General features: G+C 47.6%; 6 protein-coding genes across 7 annotated transcripts; 4 read left to right on the top strand and 2 right to left on the bottom strand.

Moving 5' to 3' along the window:
* Positions 1–1656: 1656 nt before the first annotated feature.
* FOIG_07220 (uncharacterized protein) lies at positions 1657–1857 on the top strand (the record flags this gene model as incomplete). Its single annotated transcript, XM_031206676.1, has 1 exon — positions 1657–1857. One exon carries the CDS (start codon positions 1657–1659, stop codon positions 1855–1857), a length of 201 nt encoding a protein of 66 aa, XP_031063795.1.
* A 387-nt stretch (positions 1858–2244) lies between these two features.
* On the top strand, positions 2245–2757 carry FOIG_07221 (uncharacterized protein; the record flags this gene model as incomplete). Its single annotated transcript, XM_031206677.1, has 1 exon — positions 2245–2757. One exon carries the CDS (start codon positions 2245–2247, stop codon positions 2755–2757), a length of 513 nt encoding a protein of 170 aa, XP_031063796.1.
* Positions 2758–2927: 170 nt separating this feature from the next.
* Positions 2928–5862, top strand: FOIG_07222 (uncharacterized protein). Its single transcript, XM_031206678.1, has 2 exons — positions 2928–3643; positions 3726–5862. The coding sequence occupies exon 2, from the start codon at positions 3908–3910 to the stop codon at positions 5729–5731; it is 1824 nt and encodes a 607-aa protein (XP_031063797.1). The 5' UTR covers positions 2928–3643; positions 3726–3907; the 3' UTR covers positions 5732–5862.
* A 14-nt stretch (positions 5863–5876) lies between these two features.
* Positions 5877–9112, top strand: FOIG_07223 (uncharacterized protein). The gene is made up of 2 exons (XM_031206679.1): positions 5877–7243; positions 7323–9112. Exons 1-2 carry the CDS (start codon positions 6746–6748, stop codon positions 7668–7670), a joined length of 846 nt encoding a protein of 281 aa, XP_031063798.1. The 5' UTR covers positions 5877–6745; the 3' UTR covers positions 7671–9112.
* FOIG_07224 (uncharacterized protein) lies at positions 7132–8913 on the bottom strand. Its single transcript, XM_031206680.1, has one exon. It carries the CDS (start codon positions 8696–8698, stop codon positions 7787–7789), a length of 912 nt encoding a protein of 303 aa, XP_031063799.1. The 5' UTR covers positions 8699–8913; the 3' UTR covers positions 7132–7786.
* Positions 9070–15461, bottom strand: FOIG_07225 (uncharacterized protein). Of its 2 annotated transcripts, XM_031206682.1 has the most exons (4): positions 15083–15461; positions 14111–15013; positions 10572–13956; positions 9070–10522 (listed from the first exon to the last, which is right to left on the bottom strand). In XM_031206682.1, the coding sequence occupies exons 3-4, from the start codon at positions 13687–13689 to the stop codon at positions 9489–9491; spliced, it is 4152 nt and encodes a 1383-aa protein (XP_031063801.1). In that variant the 5' UTR covers positions 13690–13956; positions 14111–15013; positions 15083–15461; the 3' UTR covers positions 9070–9488. The 2 variants fall into 2 exon arrangements, with proteins under 2 accessions (XP_031063801.1, XP_031063800.1); XM_031206681.1 differs by having other exon boundaries at positions 10572–15013.
* Positions 15462–21996: the final 6535 nt, after the last annotated feature.

Genomic DNA, 21996 nt, shown 5'->3' on the forward strand with positions numbered 1-21996 from the left:
TTCCTGACGATCCTGCTTATCACTGGAGAAGTTGCAAAGAGCTTGGTATTAAGCCAGCCAATATTGTCTCGATTTTCAGAGATTGGGGATTGGGGGACACAAGACACACCCCACGCTATCTGTGTCCAAGGGTCCAATGATTGGTGGGCGCTTGTACGAATAATAAAACAGATGCCGAGCCGAGAAGGTTTCAACGCATCACGGCTAAAAAGAAGAGAAGAGAGGATAGGTAGTAGGTATGTAATTGATTAGATGAGACGAGCGGTGAGTGTCTAAGCGGTGCAGGATGCCCGCAGTGCGGCGATGATAATGCACATAGGGCTCGATCCAATCTCATGCGGTGTCATGATGCTACTACAGTAGCGTCTTGTTATTATTCGCATTAGTTTATGAGTTTCTCTCGGTCTTTTTCAGGGTCTCTTGTTTCCACTCCTTGAACCAAAAATGACTCCAATGCTCCCATGACAAGGCAGATCGACCAAGAGGGAGTAAAAAAAGAAGAAGAAAAGTTGGGTCTGAGATCCCACATCTCCCACTTGCACCCCAGATCCACTGGGACATGATATTCATAGGTAAGGTAAATTAGACCCCAGTTCCTAGCTCTGGTTAGCTCCCGGGCATAAGGCCGAGTTGCGGTAATGCAGAGAAGACTTCTTTTTGTTTTCTCTCGGTTCCATTTTCTGCCCCGCCGCGCGATTATCTAGGATCTAGGAACAGAACAGTTGTCTACTGCTGCATGTAACCTTGGGGCTTTTTGCCAGTGTTACCGTACGGATGACGGTCGGTACTTGCGGATAAATGTAAATGAACAATTGGTAGTCACAGTCACAAGCTGTGGTGCCATCCATTTGATACCTTACCCTGGCCTATCTTGGTTTCCTCGGCTTCAGTCGATTTGACTGAGGGCGGTATCTTCCACTGTAATAAATACCCTACTCGCGAATTCTTGAGCCTCTCTATCATCTCGTTGCCTCCTCCACACTTCGGCGTCTCCGTCTCCGTCTCCGTTCACGATTTGATTTGATTTGATTGCATCCTGCCCCCAGACACTCGGCCCTTTATTGTTCTGTAGCGCAGCCAGAATAAGAGGTCAACACCTAACAAGCGGGTCTTCAGCACACCCAACTGTTTGCGGCATCAGCCTAACACATCAACCACACCTAAAATCAAACGTTTAGGGAGAGGTTGTCAAGAACGTCACCACTCGTGCCAACTTCCAGAGTGTACATCCATTACCGGAACGTCACACTGCAGAAAGAGGTGGCAGCAAGCGTGTGAAACAAGTCGATATTCTTGAGAACAGACCAAAGGGGAACAAGAGAGTGACATCCCGTCATTTTACCCCACGCAACACCTGTGCTTCCTACCATTACGGTCATAAGCATATATACAGGCCAGGGCCGACAGCACACCCACCTCCACATCATCCTACGCACACACATACAGTAGTTTATCAACTGTCACTGTGCTACTGTATCTTTATTTCTTGGCTGCCTAACCTCACGGATACATATTCCACCCCATTCCCGCATTCTTCTCCCCCGACCTTCTCCTCTATCTTATATATCTGTCCCTCCTCTCACCAACACCTGGACTCGCTCGCTTATACCAACATTGTCCGTCACTATCTCATCATCAACATCATCAACTATCATAATGGACGCTCCCTCCAGCTCAACTTCCAACTCCTCGGCTCAGCAGTCTCCTTCTGTACAGATGGTCCCTCAACCTGCTCCCGCTCAGGGTAGCGGTCCTTCAACCGACGCCTTTCTCCAGGACTTCACACTCATTGCCGAGGCTGCCAAGCGGGCGCAAATGGCCATCATGATACGCGACTTTGAAGAGTGTGGCCTGTAGGGGACTGCTCTCTCTCGGTTACGTTGGCCATGCTCTCCCTTCTACCAAGGGCGATGACAGGAAAAAAAGAAAAACCAGAAACGGAAGCGACAATCATGCCTGTCTCGACAGCAACAGCCTATTCAGCTCCGCGAATCACTGCAAGATGTCATTGGGGGATTTATGCGACTGTGGCATGTTTGGCTTATCGCATTTCACCAATCACGCCTCACCAATGCCTTATTCACATTCTTTGTCTTTTGACAACTCAACTCGACCCGAGGCAACCCTTATCGATGAATACTTCTCTTGTATTATTGAAAGTGGTTCGATGGCATCTTTCGGCATGTGTTTTCCCGACGATGATAACGATTTAACTCACTCGCGCATCTGAAGTGGGCCTCATTCATGTCCATTCGGCCCTTGATCCGACCCAAAGTATCGGCTGTTCTACCTAATTCAACGTGGGATTGTCGGGCCGGGAACCACCGCGAGGCTACCGTATTTCCGTTTGGCGCTGACGCAATTGACGGCTTTTTATCCGACGAAGCAAGTTTAAGCCTCCATTCTTCTAATCGGCCGCCATCCTCGGCTCGGTTTCTTCTCTGCAAACAGCCGACAAAGACGCAACCGGGGACTGTCGTCATATCAACAGCATCTCCATTGCATTTCTTGCTTTCGACACATGTATTCCTTTTTTTAATCGTTCATAACAGCGAACATCCGGGGGTTATGGCGTTTGGTTCAAAAATGGAGGCACATGAACGACCCCACATGTTTTTTTGTTTTCTCTCTCCACTTCTGCGATGGAATAATTCTATGTTGCTACTGCTACCACATAGATGGATGATTGGATGTGATGATATATATACCACGGGAAGGTTGTTCTCTTTTTTGGCATTACTCATGATCTTACACTAAAATGCTACGGCTATAATGGGAATGAGCTGCATGGATAGATACTCCCAGTACTACAATGAGATGAGACAGCCATTTACAGTACCCGTCTACTTGATTTTCTTGACTGAAGTGTGATGCAATGTCAAATTTGTGTTGGACTTGAGCTTGTGCCTCCGAGGCAGGTACATCTGCCGGCACTTCTTTCTGGCCTTTCTGAACCAAATGCACGTGAGCTCATTTGTAGTCTATCCAGCTTCTTGGGCGCTTTCACTTGGCACCCGGTCAGCTCCACTGTTCAGGCAAAGCTACCAGCAATACTTGTATCTTACATTCAGCCATCTACTGCCGTCAATAGAGCAGTTGAAAGCATGCGCTCGAGATGACATTGCTCGCTTAACATGGGTTTATCCTGCTACGGGACAGAGCTTGGGAGCAATGGCCAATATCCAAACCCAGGCTCAACATCAAGATTCAAGCCGCCGACAGGCGAAGAGGTTGCAACTAAAACGACACCACGATGCAACTCCCCTCCGTGTGCCGCAAATTCAGAGTCGCCAGGATATCAGAACATCGAGATTTATCTCAAAAGTTCCCCTATCGCCTCACTTTTCTCTTATCCAAGTCTGGTCACTGTGAGGCCCCCCGCACTTGACTGAGGTTCTTGGACGGCACAGCAGAGACCTAACAAGGTAGCAAGACTGTGTATCGGTCAACTCCGTGTCTATCTGGATCTCCCTGCCGGAAGGATTAGGTGCTGTAACCCTCCATCTCATCAAAGATGGTGGCTAGGAGCGTGGAGGTCACACACTACCTTACATAAACTGAAACTCTGCTATACAGATAGACAAGGCCATCTGGAAGGCTGATAATGTCTTCATGAGGCTCGAGCGTTGGAGACCCTCGACAAGTATGCCCCTGACGTTTCAACACTTTTCAGCTTTGGTGCATCCATTTCCTATTCTGACCCGGGGAAATCCTTCCGTCTGCAGGACACAACCAACTGCATATGAACCATGATCATACCATGACTTCGCAACATAGCGAGTCGAACCAACAAATTGATTCTCGAGGCTGAGTATCTTGATCCTGGTATTCAGTTTCAAACCCCTTGCAAGCAGAGCTCCCAGCCACTTGACTTTCCATAGTTAATAGACCGTCCATAGGCACAGCAATGCATTCTCGTGAACCCGGGTTGAGTGTCTCAACTGCTCAAATCAAAATGGCCACTCTTTCTGAACAACCTGCGTTCAAAGAGCTGAGCACTCTTGTCAAACTTTCTCCCTCTGATGATGATCCCAACTTTCCTAACTTTAAAAAATGCCATGCTGCTACTTGCAAGACTGGCACTAAGGGGAAGGAAAAGGACGCCAAGAAGATATGGGAAGAATTAATGAAAAAGGAAACACTTTCGAACGAGGTCGAGTTCTATTCGACGGTTAAACAATTTCTCCCGTTGATTCAATGCAAGAGGCATAATTCGAAAAATTTCCTTCAAGGGCGCTTTGATGACTGGAAAAGGTCCCGAATTGAGAACTCGGTTTACACTTCATCTGAAGTGTCGCTACCTGGCACACCGACTCAGAATCAAGTCTTCGAATCGCCTACTGTGGGATACGAAACACCTCTCTCAAGTCCTCTTGTCGAAGATGACACACCAACAACCCCAGGGAAAAGCCCGGCTTCCAGCTTTGACAGATTCATCCTGAGCACCACGAGCAGGATGAACCATGATAGCCCTCTCTCCGTGGTTGATGACGTACCAACATATAACGATAACTCGAAATATATTCCCACATTGGCACTCGGCATTAATTCGACCCCTGACAAGACTGCTGATGTTGGCCAGCCAGATAACATTGTGGAAAACATCACCGAGGTCAATGTCATATCCCCCAGAGAACCTCCAAAGTGGCTCCCTATTCATTCCAGGCAAGATGTTGCCGCCGAACATCCCGACATCGTGGAAACCATCGTAGACGATACAGTTATAGATGAGAATGACTCGGATGATGAGCCACGACTCGCCCACCCGCAGTTTAGTGAACTTGGGATAAAGAGGAACGGAACCTTGAGCGATAAATCCGCCATCATCAGGGAATTAAGGAAGCCTCTCACGCATGCACAGGTGCGAGAGGGCAAAGTATATGTCCTGAAGCACAAGGAAGAAAAGGATATGTTCAAGATTGGATGGACCGCTACTACTGTCAACACAAGTCTATCACGGCCCAACAACTGCTACGGCTCATCGTGTGAGACCAAGCCCATCTATGAATCTCACAATTTATTCAACGGTGCCCTCAAAGCCCACAGACTGGCGCACTTGTTTCTCAGGGACATCAATGTGCGGGTCAACAAGTGTAAAAAATGCGGCAAAGGGCACAAGGATTGGTTCGAAGGACGTGAAGAGGCTATTGTGGGCACAGTCAAGGTCATGGAGGGCTTTTTACGAAGGCCTGCTTATGAGTTGAAGGAGAATGGAGAGCTCTCGGATGAAGGGAGAGCCATGGTGAAGAACATGTGCAACGTCACCCTCGAGTCATTCCAAAGGAACGAAGAGTCTTATGGAATCCCGGGCCATGTCACTGATGCCGAATCTTTGCCGATTACACATACTGTAGTCCCTGAAGCTACGGTTGATATACACTCAAGACAGGGCCAGGTTGACGAGTCGTCAAGCCAGCCAGAAGCACTCGCCGCATCCGCGGGTACTTCTAAGGAACTGGAACCACCCTTAGAGGTGAACAAAAGTGGATTCCGCAATAAATTCAAAGAATTGTGTGGTAACATGAAGGACAAAATCTCCAAGGAGCCTGCAGAGGCTGACAAGAATTCAGCCAATGACGATGAATTTCTCATTGCACTTCTCGGGGCCCTCGACCAAGATAGTGACAGCACTGAGAGACCTCGCGGATGGAGTTCTTTGGGAGTTGTGTGGGCCAAATTCACGGCGATCTTCAAGAGGTCGGTTGAACCAGATGCTAAGAAAGCGAGTTGATGATTGGGTATGCCGAAATAGGTGAGTTGAGTATCTGTATTATAGGTCAGTTCTGTTTGAGTAAATTGCTTGTTTGCTTTTATGTATTTAATTACTATATTGATCTTCCCATCACTCTACTCAGTATCGTGAGCATTTGTTACTGCAGATGCTTTGTCGTGTGTCGTTACACGGCATGACTGTGCAACCGCAGATCTGACTACAGTTGCTCGCGTGTGCCATTTGTACCAGCCTATTCATGCAAGTCATTTATCAAGCAGGGAACAGGCTGACCATATCACTCATATCTATACATCAATTTCCGCCCCGTCTACATTAGGTGTGTTTCATAATTGCCTATACCTTACGTTGTAGCTGAGGCTCATACTTCAAGACGGAGAGACATAGCCATTGACGTTTTTCAAACCCCCCACCATCATTCGTAAGACATCATGGCAATCAACCATTGTTTCGCCCGTCAACATCTTACATAAAGGGCACCATATCTACCCACCTTACCTAATCACTCATAAGAAACAGCAACTGCTTGGAGCGTAAAGCCAGGTATTTACTCCATAGGTGCCTTCCACATTTACCTAGCGCACACGCTAGAAGAGTGCCTACTCCGGATGTCCGTACAAAGTGTCTCTCACTCCTTCTCCTTCCGAAACTTGAGTAACGCACGCGACCAAATGAAAAATGATTTGATTCTGCCTTTTCATCTCCAACCTCAGAATCTCAACTACATTACTTACCTCAAGCAAAGTCACACTTCTGTAATTACTGACATCGATTGCTAACCTCCACAGCTTTCATAGCTCTCCACAAACGTCCCTCTTTCGTCATTGTCTAACCCCACCATCCTATTCCATCCCGAACTTATATCGATCCATCCCGAGCCGACAGGACCCTCCCCCTCACCTCATAACGCGCGCTATCTAAGGGCTCGAGTTGTATCTCCCCAAATCGAGCAAATTTATTCTTCACCTTCCGTCACCGCCACATAGTCTCGCTTTCGTATCCTCATAAGCGCCAATGGCTACCGAAAACCCTTTAGAAGACCGCATCTCGACTGTTCCTTTCGCAGAGCAGGGCGAGAAGTGGGATAGTTGCTGGAGAGAGGCTTTAACACCATGGGACCGCGGAACCGCCTCCATTGCCCTTCACGACCTCCTCGCTCAAAGACCTGATCTCGTACCGCCCTCCCAACACCATGATCATCGCGGCCATCCCCTCCGAGATTCAGCAGGCGCTATTGAAAAGAAGAAGGCTCTAGTCCCCGGTTGCGGGCGTGGTCATGATGTTCTGCTATTGAGCTCGTGGGGTTATGATGTCTGGGGCCTCGACTTCAGTGCTGCTGCAAAGGAGGAGGCTATCAAGAACCAAAAGCAAGCCGAGTTAGAAGGTCTATACAAACCTGTCGATGGGTTGGATAAAGGAAAGATTCACTGGATTACTGGTGACTTCTTCGGACAACATTGGGCCAAAGGTGCTGGCGCTGATGGCAAGTTTGACCTGATCTACGATTATACGGTAATTCCACTTCTTGAAGCCCAGGGTTGATACATATCCTGGGCGCCTCTACTTTTCAGCAAGCCAACTAACTGTACAGTTTCTGTGCGCTCTGCCTCGCGAAGCAAGACCAAAATGGGCCAAGCGCATGACCGAGCTGCTTTCTCATGATGGTCGCCTCGTCTGTCTCGAATTCCCTTCGACAAAACCCATGTCCGCCAATGGTCCCCCATGGGGAGTCTCCCCGGAGCTCTATGAAGCCCTCCTAGCAGCTCCTGGCGAAGAAATTGCATACAACGACGACGGTACCGTCCATGAAGACCCTTGCTCAAAACCTTGGGCCGACGCCCTACATCGACTGAGTCTTCTCAAACCAACTCGAACGCACAAGGCCGGCACCAGCCCAGATGGCGCAGTGCTTGACTTCCTCTCAGTCTGGAGTCGATAACCAAGCTGAATAGTTTGGCCACCGAATCTCCTTTTTTTACGTCTCGATACCAAACAACCACCATATGATCTTTCGCCAATGTACGCACAAGAACAAAAGTGATCTCCTTATCCTTCTCATGATGGTGCCTTTCGGAGAGAGTTGTAGTGCTCTCCCAAGCCGTAGCCGTGCCTGTAGTATGCCAACCATAATGTTTTGCCCGACTCGGCTCCCTCTTTCTCCCCAATACGCTCAAGGCGCCCATCTTGTACCACTCGGATCTCCGCTTTATACTGTCGTGCCAGCGCCATGAGCTCAAGCTGGCCACCCCATTCAGCAGTATCTCGCATCTTGCGAGCGTAGTCTTGGAGGTCTTCCTCGAGGAACGGCGCAAAGTCGTCTCCATGCTCCAATATATACTCTGAAGCCACTCGTCGCACCGTCCTGTATGCTGGATCCTTGGTGTCACTGTCTCCGAGAGGAATGTCATTCTGGCCGAGCTGATCCGCCACCGCTGAAAATAGACAATGTCCATCGGGCGCGATATCTTTCTCCACAAGCCCATGCTTCTCAAACGTCGACTTCATATATTCGCTCTCCTTGGCTCGGTGATTGGTCATACTGGATGCTTCCTCTTCTGCACGCTGCGCCTCAGCCTCCTGCTCAGCAGCACGTCGAGCAAGCCGCTCTTTCTGACGATTGCGCTTCTTTCCCGGCTGCTGCTGCTGCTGCTGTTCCGGTTCTGAGACAGAGAGCTTCTCGGTCTCTTTCACTAGAATGTCTTCCTGGGGCTGGTTTTGAGCTTCGGCGGCGGTATTGTCGCCTTCGTCGCTGTTGTTATCATCGCTGTTGTTCAAAGAGGCAATCTCGGCGGCTTGCTTTTCACGCAGCTGACGTTCCATCTCTGCACATTCGTCATTTACGCCTTTGCGCGTCTTCTTTGTGGCATTCTTCTTCTTTCCCGTTATGCGGCCTTGCAGGTCCTTGAGCTCACGACGATGCCGTGTCTGAATCTGCTCAAGGGTTTCCGTTACCATGGGACTGTCCATGACTGCTGCGACTGGCTTCAGCCTGGCTCGGAGTTTAGTCAGAAAGCAAGTTTCAGGTAGTATGTAGGTATCGGCTCTTGATATGTCCCGCAGTCTAGGGGGAGAAAAGGCGAGCCTGTCCTTGTTTGGCTTCTATATATCCAGGTAATAGGTAAGTAAAGAGAAAATAATGAAGCTTGAAGAGCTACACCAATGGATCGCGGGGTAAGTGAGTGGGAAATTTCGTTAGTGGGGCATTCTTCAAGTATCCATGATTTTGTCCATCAACCCGTCTCCAAACCATAAGACAATTATTATGACGAAGACTTCAGTCGTGTTTGATTCCACCAACGTGGCAGCCAAAGATCCGAAACGAAAGTCACATATCAGTTGGAGGCGACAATGTTAAGATGGGCTAGGCCAGTTTTACCTTTATCTATCTACTTTTCAAGACCAACCTGGTTTCTTTGAACCGGATTGGACTGATTTGCATGTCTTTTTTGAACCTGTTATCTGCTGAGACATGCCATCTACTTCACTTGCATCAACCTCCGGATCCCACAGCCCCTACCCCTTCCCAGGTTTTCAGTGTATACAAAGTATTTATCAGAAAGATAGTACCAAAACTCCACACACAATGATTGTTAACTAGCCCGCGAGGGCCAAGTTCTTAACCGATCCCAAATATTTATATAGAAAAGGGTATAATGCTGCGTAAAGCTCTGCCATAACCAATGAACATGACCAAGAAATCGAAAGATAATGAAAGTGATAATTGCCGTCGTGGCTACTGTGCTGAATCAAATGGATGCTAGAATCCCTTGAAGGGATCATCACGGAAATAGTCCTCCTCTCCGGCAGTTCTGCTTCCATGGTAATAGTCATCGTGTGTTGCACGGGTGCTGCGAGAATTATAACTATCTCGATGTCGACTTCGGCTTTGTCGTCTTCGTTGTTCTTTACTCCGTCTGCGAAGTGAGTGACGGAATTCGTCCTGTTCATCAGGATAGTCGTTGAACTGAGAAAATGCCAGCGGGCTGATAAAGGCCTCCATTCGCACAGTGCCAATGGCATCAAAGAAGTTGCTTGGTCGTGAAGAAGCTTCAGAAGTTCGCTGTGAGCCTGCTTGGCTCATTGCCCAAGTTCCGTTGCTCGAAGCCTGGGACTGATAGATATCCGAAGAACCTGCAGTTCCAGTGCTATTACCAGCAGTACTATTGGTGGACTGGTGATGACCAACACCCCCAATGGGTCCAGAGAACCCCCGGAAAGAGAGCGGCGGCGGTACATGGCCGCCTGTATTGCTTCTCTTACGTCCGTGAACGTTTACCTGGTTTCCTTGATTCCTATCATGGAAACGTGGTATAAATGGGGGCTCTGCAGCATCTCTCGAGTCTTCTCGAGAGTGTGTACTTGAGAATCCTCCTACAGATTCCGTAACGGGAAAACTAGTGACGTCTCCGAGTTGTGAAGAGGGCGCGCTGGGGATACTTGGGATACTTGGAACACTAGGTGGTCCAGCACGAGGACCAACCGTTCGGCCTTTAGCAAGACGGATGGAGTCTCTAATTCCACCCCGTTTCAGTTTGGGCCGAGGAGCCTCAAAGTCTGGCAGTGGCGTTTGCTGTATTGGCGGTGGTGCAGAGATGTTTTCGGGGATTGCCTGCGATGAATGTGCAAGGAATGACAAAGCTGTCAACCAGATATAGTGCCGGTCAGCAGAATCTGCCGTGAACTTGAGAGCTCTCTGTGGTGTCAAAATAAGAATTGATCGGTTGAACACTGTTGCGACTCCCTTCGGTGGAGCATTATCATCCTTAACATCGAGAACAGATTGTATAGTCACTATGTTCGCTAGTCAGTATCAGTCGTAGAATCAATGTGAGCAACTTACGTTTTCGGCCAGCCTTACCCATCAAGGCGCTGCCAGAGGATGGCTGCTTGCTACTCCAGAGGATAGCCCTCTCGTAGGGTGCAAGCCAAACCCATCGTTTGTGGCGATCGTTGCCGGTATCGTCCTTGCCGTTGCTCTCCGCAACGCCGAAAGACTTTCTTCTGCGGACATATTTGAACATCCACTCGCCAACCATGGTCTGTGCGATGGCATCGACTACACTCGTATTCTGAGGGCTGCTCGGATTGGAGGGCGGATCAGTGCTGGAAGTATTGAGCGTATTGCCAGTATTGCCAGTATTGTATGTGTTGAATGAGTTGTATGTGTTGAATGTGTTATCAGTGTTGGTAGAGAGCTTATGCTGATGCCTAAATTGACCACTATGACGAGCCCGAGTGCGGGGAGTCGTAATGTCGTTCTTGGGCAACGGAGGCAGGCCTGGGCTCTCAGGGGCCTCAGTAGAAGGAGATAGCGGAGGTGAAGATCGACTGCCTTGCTTACGATGTCTGTGATTACGCGGTAATGCAGCGGCAGACCTGACCTTTCGTACGCTTCCTGCCCGGTAGACGCGACCTGATCCACGACGCTGGAAGAAATCACCTCGAGTTGGGCTTCTCTGACCATCGCTTGGAGCGCTTGCACTTGGAGGCATGTTTCTAGAGCTGGCTCTTGTAGGGATCGGGAATGGAGGAGGGTTTTTATCAGGTAAACTTGGGCTCCTCGCCCGTCCTTGACCTTGATGACTGGCAATACCATTCTGGATCATCGCGGCCTTTCGCATAACGCTAGCCCGGTTGGATGGCATGGCAGCAGGGCCCTTCTCGAAGCCTCTTCCAGGCTTGGTGGTAAAAGCGTGATGGATTTCTGTGGTAACGCGAGGACCCTGTCGCATAGTAATCTGTTCAGGGGACGTGGGGATTGTGCCGTTGGTTTCAGTCGTGCCAGTTGAGCTGCGTTTACCAGGACGACTTGAAATAGACTTGGGACGCGGTGCAGACAATGCAGTTCGGTACTCCAAATCACTTAAGTCTACATCACCAAAATCGTCTGCTTCATCAGAGCTACCTCCATCAAAGCCAGCGAAGAGGCTACTAAAACGATGTGGCCGCCGCACTGGGGCCTTCTGGTTGGAGAGAGGGCCATCATCGTTGTTGCCAGGATAAGCATCATGAAGGGTGTCATCCTCGGGGAGAGAAATTGGCGAGGAAGGCTGATCGCTAAAACTCTGCCTATTGAGTCGACGCGGGTTCCGTGGTGGGACATTGCCAGGGACAGGTGTGAAGCTTTTTGTTGTGTCCACCCCAGATGTTGGGTTTGGTGAGGTAGGCCGGGAGGAAATGGCAGAAGGCTGAAGATGGGGCGGGAGAAGTGCCATTCGCTTGTCAGTCTGTATGCCTTCCGTCTGTACCGCTGCCTCGGTTGTAGAGGATGAAGAAGGCAAGGCAACTTGACAACTGAAATCTTTGAAAAGTACTGGCAATCTCGGCTCCTTAGGTGTGGTAGGTCGACTGGTAGGAGGGTGGACGCTAATACTAGGAATTGCAAGAGGGGGCGGTGATGGTAGAGCAAGTGGAATAGCGGGTGGTGGGCGAGTGGGTGGGCCTTCGGTCTGGGTGGAAGATGTGACCATCAAGGGTTTTTCGACCACAGGAGGCTGTACTGGCGGCGGTGGCGGTGGCCGAGTAGGTGATTTGGGTGTCTTAGGAGTCGGAGGCAGCAATGGCTCTTCCGTTGTCTGAACAGAGCTTGAGACCATGAGTCGTCGAGTTACTGCTGGCTCGATGTTGAGAGGGGGGTGAACACGCTTCCGACGTTGGTTTGCTTCAATCTCACCGTCACCACGTGGCGAACACTCGACTTCGGGTAACTTGACAGGAGCACGGGGCTCGGGTGTTGCAGGCTTCGCAGGAGGGAGCTTAGGTGAAGGTGGCGGCGAGTATTGGATTCCTGTGTCAGTGTACGAAACCTTTGGCACAGGAACTGGTGCAGAGACAGTTTTCCCCTCGTTTTCTTCATCTTCCAGGGCTTCGGGCACTGACTGATTCATGAAAAGTCTGCCCCGAGTGACACTTCCAGTTCTCTTGATACTCTCCAAACTCTGATTTCGAGCATGGAACCGTTTCACGGGACTGTCGCGGCTGAGATTGCGAGTGTGGAATGATGTTGCGTAGTTTGACATGGCGCTTTCCCGGCCGTCAAAGTCGCTTTGTTCATCCTCGTCATCGAAGTTGAGCTCATCAGCGAGAGAGTTTCCATTCAGCCTCATTATCCCACTGCCACTTGTCATGGAAAAGCGAATGCTGTTGGTCATACTCATGGTCCTCACACTAGCAGCATCGTTCTCCCGGCCGCTTTCCTCCACTTCACTATCATGGCCGTTGCCTGTTCCATGGTTAGCTCCACCGTGAGCATTGTTGATTTGGGCTTGTTGATATGCGGCGACTTCATCAAGCACAGTCTTCAAGCGGCTTTCTGCAACGTGAATTCGCCTCTCAAACTTCCGCCTCTCTTCCTCCCAGCTATCCTTCTCTTGTGCCCATAGTTCGTGAACACGCTGTGAGTCCTCCTCCTGAACCCGGATCTTCTTTTGGGCAGTTTCGAGTCGCTTTCTCGCATCAGCGACAGAGTCGACAGCCTCATCTCTCTCCCGAGCAAGTTCTCCTAATGCAGAGGACGATCCACCCTCGAGAAGGGAGAGTTGTCGTTTGAGCGACCTGCTCTCCTTACTCGTTTCAGTGAGATTTTGCTTCACTGACTCTTTTTCCTCCTTTGCCGCATGAAGAGATGCTTCAAGCGTTTCAATCTGCCTCGTCTTCTCCTCCTGGTCTCGGCGGAGAGATAAGATCTCGGAGACGAGGTTGGCGTGTAGTGTTGGCGTGAAACGCCGAGGATCGAGAATACTGATGGTTTCGTCGGTTGGGATATTTCGTGAGGATCTCTTAGAACCCGTCTCGTTTGGTAATTGAGCTGTAGAAGAATCCTTTCCAGGCGGTGTGACCGAGCGCCGGGACCTCTTTGAAGCTCTCGATGGAGTTCGATAGGGAGTATCTAGAGGTGTTGGCAGCGAAGTAGCAGCCGGGCCACTGAGATACTCGTCATCTGTTTCCCAGACACCCATAATGAAGTAAAGGCTGTAGCCTTGCAGCTAGCGACGCTCAAAGACTCCTGTGATTTACGCAACAAGACGGATTGGTGCTTTGAAGTCCCCTTTCAAAGACTGTTGTAGAAGGCGACTTGTGGATGCACCCGTGCAAACCGGTGCACAGTCGAAAATGTTTGCTCTCGAAATGGAATAAGGAGCGTCTGTGACAGGAAGGAAATGCGCTCAAAGATTGACAGAAATAATCTCAATGTTGTCTATCACGTAACGTGATTTTCACCATCACTGTGCATGTACATATTAGCTAGGGTAATTCTTCACATACTCGAGACGAATGAACATATAGATTTCGGAAAATCAGAGAAGCAATACATGCGACAGCGGGAAGAATTTGAAACTGGTACCGAGTACCACAATGTCAAAACATGTCTTGACTTACAACATAAGCAAGCAACTGGCGCTTTGAATTAGCCGCGTTGCCCACTCAGAAGCATAGAGACGAACGCAATGCCATGGCATCGAGCACAATCAGTGACTGACGATAGGCCGTAGAAATGTGAGTAGCGTACGTAGGTTGAGCTGGTGCAAAGAATGAAAGTAAGAATATCATAAGCTAGTACCAGCACCAGCAGTTAGAAGACCCGGAGCAGTTACAAGCAGAGGCTAAAATAAACCAAAAGACAAGGACACGAGTATGACGGCGAGGAAGGAAAGATAAGAAATGCTCAATGGATGATCGAGAATCTTGAGAGCCCAAAGGTAGGAGGTGGTAGTAGTGACGCGGGTTATCCCCAGGGCCAAATGTGTGATTAAAGCCCACGCGGGCGCAGAAGACCATATCCTTGTTGGGTATCCACTTCTGAGGCGTTCACTTGAACCAGGCCAATGGCTTACGGCAAGAGACCAGAGCCTTGCAGGTGACAGCGGCGAGTGAGGGAACAAGGAACATGTCTTTCACCAAGACTGGCCAACATCGGGCTGGTGCGAAAGCATGGGGGCCCTGCAAAGTCTGAGCAAAAAAAGGAATGGTCCACTTGGTAGTCGACGGGAGGTGGGGTTTCCAGACAGAGCCCGAGAAATCGGACTTGGTTGTCTTTGATTAAGGGTCAACGAGGCTTACTCAATCCGAGTCAATCGGTTGACGAGGAAGATGGAGGGTGACAGTGTCAACGTGGAAGCTTTCATGAGGGAGGGATTCGGAAGAGGTGTGAGGCCGAAAAGGAGGCGTTTACTTCAGAGACTAACAACAAGTGAGCGATCGAATCTTGGATGTCGACCTCAAGTATCTCATAACTCAGATGAAATTCCCTCGTAACAACCAAAGCAATGTTGACCAACAGGTCTAGTAGTGATTTTTCTCGTCAGCTTAAACAAACATAAATGGTATAGCCTGGTCTTGTTCATAACTGACTTTAGACCATTCCGTGCCGTAGACTGGTGGACACCCATCAACGCCTCTCTCGATTCGACCCGTCCCTACCAGGTCGCCTGGCCTAATGAAGCTTAGTTGTCCCAAGAGAATTCATCCTGGTCAGGCACGTCGTAGTCGACTGTGAAAGTGATTAGGCAGGGCAGGGTTTGCAGCCTGCAGTTGACTGCAATTCCACTGGCACATTAACATCCTGGCCTGGCCGGCGGAATGGGACCCGGGAAGCACAACGAGAAGGTGAAGACAAGTGATTTGTTGAAGAGTGTGCTTAAAGTTGAGAAGATGCAGCTGAGGGTTAACGTTGAAACAACGTTTATTTCCTGAAGGAGGGGCCGGCCGTTGAGGGATTTGATGACTGAGGCCTTCCATCATATCATTTCAGTTCCATTATGGAAAAGTTGGTACAACCAAGGTACCTACTAATATCGGAATTCACATTCTCTTCCAAGTGCTGTGCCTCTGCTCTTATTTGAACACTACCTACCTTGGATGCCTGGGTTTACTGGCACGTAATCTAGCAGGAACGGTACTACGTAATATTCGGTATTGAACTTCAACACCGGCAAACGGAAGGAAGGTGATCCGTGTCAATCTACTAAGGTAGGTACCTTGCCGGGCTATTATAAGGTACCTCATGCCGCCTGAAGTTTCACACAGTAAGTCAGCTCAAGCCTCAAACAGCAACCGCAAAGAGGAAATTTCATCTGCTCTCGCCTAATGATAACTTCTCATTAACACATTTCGCAGAACCCCGCTAAATGATCAAGACACGACCAACGCCGGACCCCCTTTATGATGAGCTAAAGAGTCCTCCCCGGGAAAGCTAATGCACGACCTAGGGGGCCCCCTGTGGCGCCGCAATATCGGCCCTGCATATTTCCAGGGACATCCAATGATCGAATAGGAGTTCCACGCTTTTTGTGTTGGCCTTGCTGGATGTCCAATCTCTTCTCTCTTCTCATCGATGATGAATGCTGGTGATCCTACGGAGTACTTACGATGTAAGCAGTTACTGTATGATCGGAGTTGCACCGTATCCGATCCCTGGCCATCGCACTCAGACCTTTTCAAGCCCAGGATGTCCACACTGGAACCGTTGATCTTCAACAGCATGGAAGTTCCCTACTCCCCTCCTTTGCAACGGCAAGTCTGGAAGCAAGCAACAGCTTTGCAACGGCTTCTGAGCTATGGCGTAAGCGATATACGCGATACAAACTAACGGCGTGAGCAAGCAATGATTTATCATTCTTATTTATGCTTGCACAGAGACAACGCTGTAAACGCAATTTACTCCGAGGCTAACAATATAGCTCTAATCGAGGCCAACGCCTGGTCCAACACATGGTACTCGAAGATTCCTAGCCTACGGGACGAACAATGCACGAACCACTCCTTCTAGGGTTAAACTGGCAAACAAGGCCATGGGCTCGGTAATGATGCTGTGTATCCGGACAGGCGTGACTTGTCGAAGTGGCTAATCTACGGCCGCCTCTTTCTAAACTAGCTGAATGTGCAAATGCAAACATGTTTGACAGTTCGACAATTCGAGTTATATTGGTCGGGGCGAGTACAAGGGCTCATATCTACGTCTAACTATCTCATGTATGGACAGAATTACCGACATGTCAAGACGAAAATCATGCCCCTGCTCAACGCCCAAGGGCTGCTCGTGAAAGTGGGGGCTGCCGTCCTCAATCAAGACGAAACCTGAACAACTTCGATCGCCGAGCTAGCTTTGCTCTTTCTCTCATTGATGAGTTCTTTCTACTCCGTATGTATCAAGGACATCACATCTTGGAAATCATTGCATCTACCTACTATTACACCCTGGCAAGCGTCTGATCAATCTGATGCATGCACAGCATAAGGTAGGTAGCAACATTCAATTGTAAAACAATCTACCTATGTACTACCGAGCTGCACCCCAGATGACCACTGCTCAGGGCCCCGGCTTCTGCTCCACTTTGAATGGATTCACTTTTGATTAAGGTGTTTGTTTGCCTTCTGAAAAGCAAGCTTTTTTATTACCACTATCTGACCCATTCATGGTCAACAATCGGAAACGGAGGCCAGCCCATCCATTCTCTCAGCATGACTGTTTGCTTTGATTGAGGTCAACAACATTACTGTACGATTTATTGTACATATTCCTCAATGTCGTGTCGTTCTGCAGAGTACAATCAATCAGTTAGGCATCAAGGCCTTTTTTCACAAGATAGAGTCTCCATGATGAGAAACATGCCATTCCCGTGAGAGCAAAGATCAGCCTTGTGCCAGTGAACTACCAAACAGCTGCTCCGTTCTTCCCGACTCTCTTTCGGCCACCATCTGTCTTGCAAATACAGGCCGCCCATCGATTCAGGGCCAGAGACAGAAACGCGAGCACAAGCACAAGCCATTCCTATGATGATCTCGTCCTCTTTCAGTGCTGACTAGAACGCCGCATAAAACGCACTACCTCATGGCGTTATCAATGGCCTACGAACATGCATGGAAGTACCTACTCATGAAAATTGTACTTGTTGAACCCAGACGCTGGTTCAGCGTGTTGCTTCTATGTACAAACTACCTCATTAAACTTTGCCCCATCCGCTACCGGTTCAATAGTTGAGGCGCGGCCCGTTTCGACCTTGATGAACAAAGCAGCTCAGAGTCTATGAGACACGTTAAGTGCTCTCCGTCATCGGCCTTATCATTTTTTCTCTTACTATGCAGCTCTTCTCATGTTCAAGTTGCCATCGATAATGTGGCGTTCTCTTTGGAGGAAACGGCATTCAAGATAACATCCTTCTTCCTAGCTTACTTACTTGCCGTATTACACCTTGGGCTTACCCGTTGGCTCGAGCCGGGGGGGGGCCAACTAAGCAAGCTTAGTTGGCTATAAAAAGGCGGGATAGTTATAAAACGGTGGGATACCCGTTAGGCCCGATTTTTGGTGTGTTTTGCGGCATTTTCAATGTATCTTTATTCTGAAGGCGTTAACAGAGGTGAAATTGCTGAATTAATTGAAATGAAGCTTCCTGTGATAATATATCTGCTATTGACTGTAACTGTAAGAGGGAAATAGCTGCAGCGGCGGCAAGCTTGCCTGCCGATTAATGATGCCTTCTCTAGTAAATTGGGTGCTTTCCTGTCCTTCCTGAGGCCTGTGACTGGCTCTTATAGCAGATCTTTCTTCTTTAATGAGGGAAATAAGGGCATTGCGAAATTGGGCTTGGTGTTGAGCTGGGTATGGTGTTGAGGGCACCGTTGGAAGGGGGGACTTATAGTTAGGCAGGTAAGGCGGCGATGAGGGTATTGCGACTTCCTCTTCTTCTGATAAATCGATGAGGCTATCTTCTTTGTTAAAATCGGCATTAGCTGGCGGTTGCGTAAGTTGAAAATTAACAGAGTTATTGCTGTTAAGAAGGCCGGTTAAATCTGCTGCTGAGAGAGGCTTTGCTGCAAAGCCGGCGTTGCAAATAGCCTTATAAGCTTCCGGGGCAAGCTGGGTATTAATTATAAAGTAATCTTCCTTCTTCTTTAGTTATAAGGATATCTCTGCTCGTAATGCATCAAGAGAAGCATATTCTATATCTCTTTTGGTGTATTTAAGCCACTGTTTAAAGCGTATCTTCTTTTTAATGCCATTAATAATAACCTCCTTCTTTTACTGCTACTTAGCTTTTATTTCTTCTATCTGCCGGATTATAAAAAATTATATATTCTGAAGCTGAGATCTCTACTTAGCCTTTGCTCCTACTTTAATAAATTTAGCCTGTTGTTCACGAAGCTCTTCTAAGCTTATATTATGAAAATAATCTCCTACTAGTTTTCCTCGCTTTCTATGCTTTCTCTGATAATATCTCTTTTTAATATGCTCCTGACGATTAGCAACGTGCTTTTTCATGATATCTTTAAGTATAATAGCTTTGCTAATAATCTTCTGTATAGCTTCAAGTCCCTGGCGCATTAGGGAGCTTAGAATATTATGATAGCGGTTACTGATATCCCTTGCTGTATCAGAGGCTAAAGGGAAGCGATTTTCTGCCGATAAAAGCAAAGATAGCGCCGGATTAATAGCCTTACAAGTCTTTAACTTCTTCTTCAGCAAATAACTAACTGCTAGCACCTTAGTTAGCAGGAAAATACCTAACTTTTCGAAGCCGGCGATAATATAGGCAGCTATAAAGCCTTCTTTAAAGATCTCCTGATATTATAAGAATTAGTATATAAAAAGAGGGATCTTTTAGAGAAGATATAAGCTGCTAACACATACCTTGAAGGAGCCTGCAAAGTTATAGCGGTTAAATATCAGATTTCCTTTCTATAAAGCTTCTCGCAGCCTTTTTTAGTATGCATTCTTTAACCACTAAAAAACGCCTAGGTCTATCAGTTAAAGTATATATATTAAATAAGGAAGAAGGAAAGCAACAAGGATATTAAATTTTATATAATATTCTCTAAAGGCAAAAAAGCCATAACCAGAAAAGCCGTCGATTATAAGCAACCGCCATATAAGCTCTTCTTCCTTCTTTCCTTCTATACCCAGAGGCATATTATATAGAGTAATAGGGTTAAATTTGCTTTTTAGGTACTTATTATACCTAAACCACTGCTCAAAATCCAGCTAACAATATTATACAATAGCAGATTTCTCCTAAGACTACCGGTTAAAGTGCTTTACCTACTTGAGTGTTATCTCGGCGTTAGAAAAAGCTGTTTCTAACTATGTAAAGCGTATATTAGGATTACCATTGATATCTGACCACTTAATTATTAGAAAAGCTTTAAAGATAAGCCAAGGAGGAGTAGTTACTTCTGCGGTATTACCTATACTAATTACTATATAAGTCTTCTTATCTTCCGGCGAGAATACCTCTATTAAAGTCTTCTTCTTAGTATATATAACGAGGCATTGTATATGCTCTTGTAGTATTCCGACTCTAATTCCGGCTTAATTAGTATTCTAATACTCTGAGGCGCTGATCCTATATCTGGTGATAACTTCAGAAAGTTATTTAAATTACTGCTTTGTCTCCTCTATGCCGGCTTCTTTATACTTATAGTAAGCAGCTTCTTTTGACTTTAAAATTGATGTATTAAGCTTAGGATGATCGTTACGGAAGCGACTGTATTATATCTTTAAGACCGGCTGCGCAGCAGCATTACAGCGGCTTCTTATTATATTTACTGTATCTTTAATCTTGCCTTTAGAGGCCAGAAGACTAGACTTCTGTATCTAAATGATAAAGCATATAATAGCTTCTTCTTTGCTATCTGAAAGGAGTCGCAGCCGGCCCTTATTTGGCTTAGGAACTAGGCTAAAATCTGCTGTTTTGGCTTCTTTAAGCTTCTTGATGATATGCGCAATAGACGACTTATGGGAGCCCTTGTACTGCTGCTTAGCATTGCGTATTGAAAGAGGCTTCCTTATTATATTAGAAGCATCATGAGAGAGGCCCTTTTGGAGTCGTTGGCGTGAAGAAACTACCGCTTAAGCTGCTCTGATATTTGCATTTAAAGGCATAATACACTTAGATAAGAGTACTCCTTTTTTGGCTAACTGGCATCTAGATTTAGGTCGATTTTATATATAAAATCGAGGAAATTCGCGATAGCCGGCGGAGCAGGGTTATCCCACCGTTTTGTGACTGTCCTGCCTTTTTGTGGCTAACTAAGCTTGCTTAGTTGGCCCCCCCCCGGCTCGAGCCAACGGGTAACCAAGTTAAAGCCCAAGGGTTCATGGCGCCGATAGGATGGTTCGTTCCTGCAAATCCCCCATGGCTCACACGCTAAGACGGCGCCGCGTTACCACATGAAACATGCGGCTTCATTGCCGGGTGATGGAGAGTTCAGCTAGAAACGTGGGCCAACATACATGCTCCGTAGACTCCGATTCTATGTACGTACGTTGTTATACGGAGCATGTATTCGGCTTCTTACCGGTGAGCCCATGCAGGCTAGGCAGGCCAAATTCCCTTCAATGAGAGGTGTATGTTCAAGGCTGTTGGTTTTCATTTCAGCGTTCTGCTTTACCATCGACTTGACGCAAATTGACAGGAGTTGTTTCTTACGAAACCTTCAGGAGGAAGAATTCCCATCATATACGACGAGGATAGACTTACTATGTACATGTTCAATCAAATCAAAGAACGCTTAGGAAGTAATGATCATCACCTCCTCCAGAATATGTTGGTCCCAACGGAGCCAAAGACGGATGGGGTACTTCAAGGGTACGTTCTGTGATGCTGTAATACTTGTTTGTCAGCCAGTAACATTATATACTACGTATGCAAGATGTGGTTTCTTGCAAGGAAGTTCGTTCATGTGAAAATTCATTTTCATTTGGTAAGCCATATCGATATCTCGGCGAGATATATCTAGGCAACTCGGCAAAGATAACACAATGTGAAAATTTGGTCTTTATTTGACTTTCTGTCTTATGGCGTGATCTGATACGACTCGGAGAAAAAGCAAATGGACATGGTCCACGGACCTCGGGGCACCGATGCAATCAAGCGTTGAACGGCGAAGAAAGAAGCAGCTCAATTAACTTGATACATAGTGTCTCCTGCTATGTACATGCTCAACATGGATTATGTATCCGGTTTAGCATGCGTAGACTAATATGCATGGATATCACAGTTCACTTCTCATGAACCCATGACCCATCCATATGAATCTACAGGAAACAACTCACAGACATTCTCGTGAAAACTGCATCATTGTCGTACGGTCATCAAACTCTCCAACGATACCTATGCAACATGCTGGCTATGCTTTGCTATCTGGGAGCCTTAAGCCCATGTTCATAGGAAGAACTGTCCATGTCCCAGACTCAACTCTTTGAGATGTGACCTTGTGAAGGCTCAAAATTCCTAAGAACTTTCCCCAAATCTTATAAAACTCACTGT

Source organism: Fusarium odoratissimum (genome assembly GCF_000260195.1).
Source record: "Fusarium odoratissimum NRRL 54006 unplaced genomic scaffold supercont1.10, whole genome shotgun sequence".
Taxonomy (NCBI): Eukaryota; Fungi; Ascomycota; class Sordariomycetes; order Hypocreales; family Nectriaceae; genus Fusarium; species Fusarium odoratissimum.

Excerpts from the sequence above, each read along its gene's own strand:
- FOIG_07222 (XM_031206678.1), top strand. The coding sequence starts at position 3,908 with ATGCATTCTCGTGAACCCGGGTTGAGTGTCTCAACTGCTCAAATCAAA.
- FOIG_07223 (XM_031206679.1), top strand. The coding sequence starts at position 6,746 with ATGGCTACCGAAAACCCTTTAGAAGACCGCATCTCGACTGTTCCTTTC. Across the intron at positions 7,244-7,322 it reads ACCTGATCTACGATTATACG|TTTCTGTGCGCTCTGCCTCG; the intron begins GTAATTCCACTT and ends CTAACTGTACAG.
- FOIG_07224 (XM_031206680.1), bottom strand. The coding sequence starts at position 8,698 with ATGGACAGTCCCATGGTAACGGAAACCCTTGAGCAGATTCAGACACGG.
- FOIG_07225 (XM_031206682.1), bottom strand. The coding sequence starts at position 13,689 with ATGGGTGTCTGGGAAACAGATGACGAGTATCTCAGTGGCCCGGCTGCT. Across the intron at positions 10,523-10,571 it reads GGGTAAGGCTGGCCGAAAAC|TGACTATACAATCTGTTCTC; the intron begins GTAAGTTGCTCA and ends TAGCGAACATAG.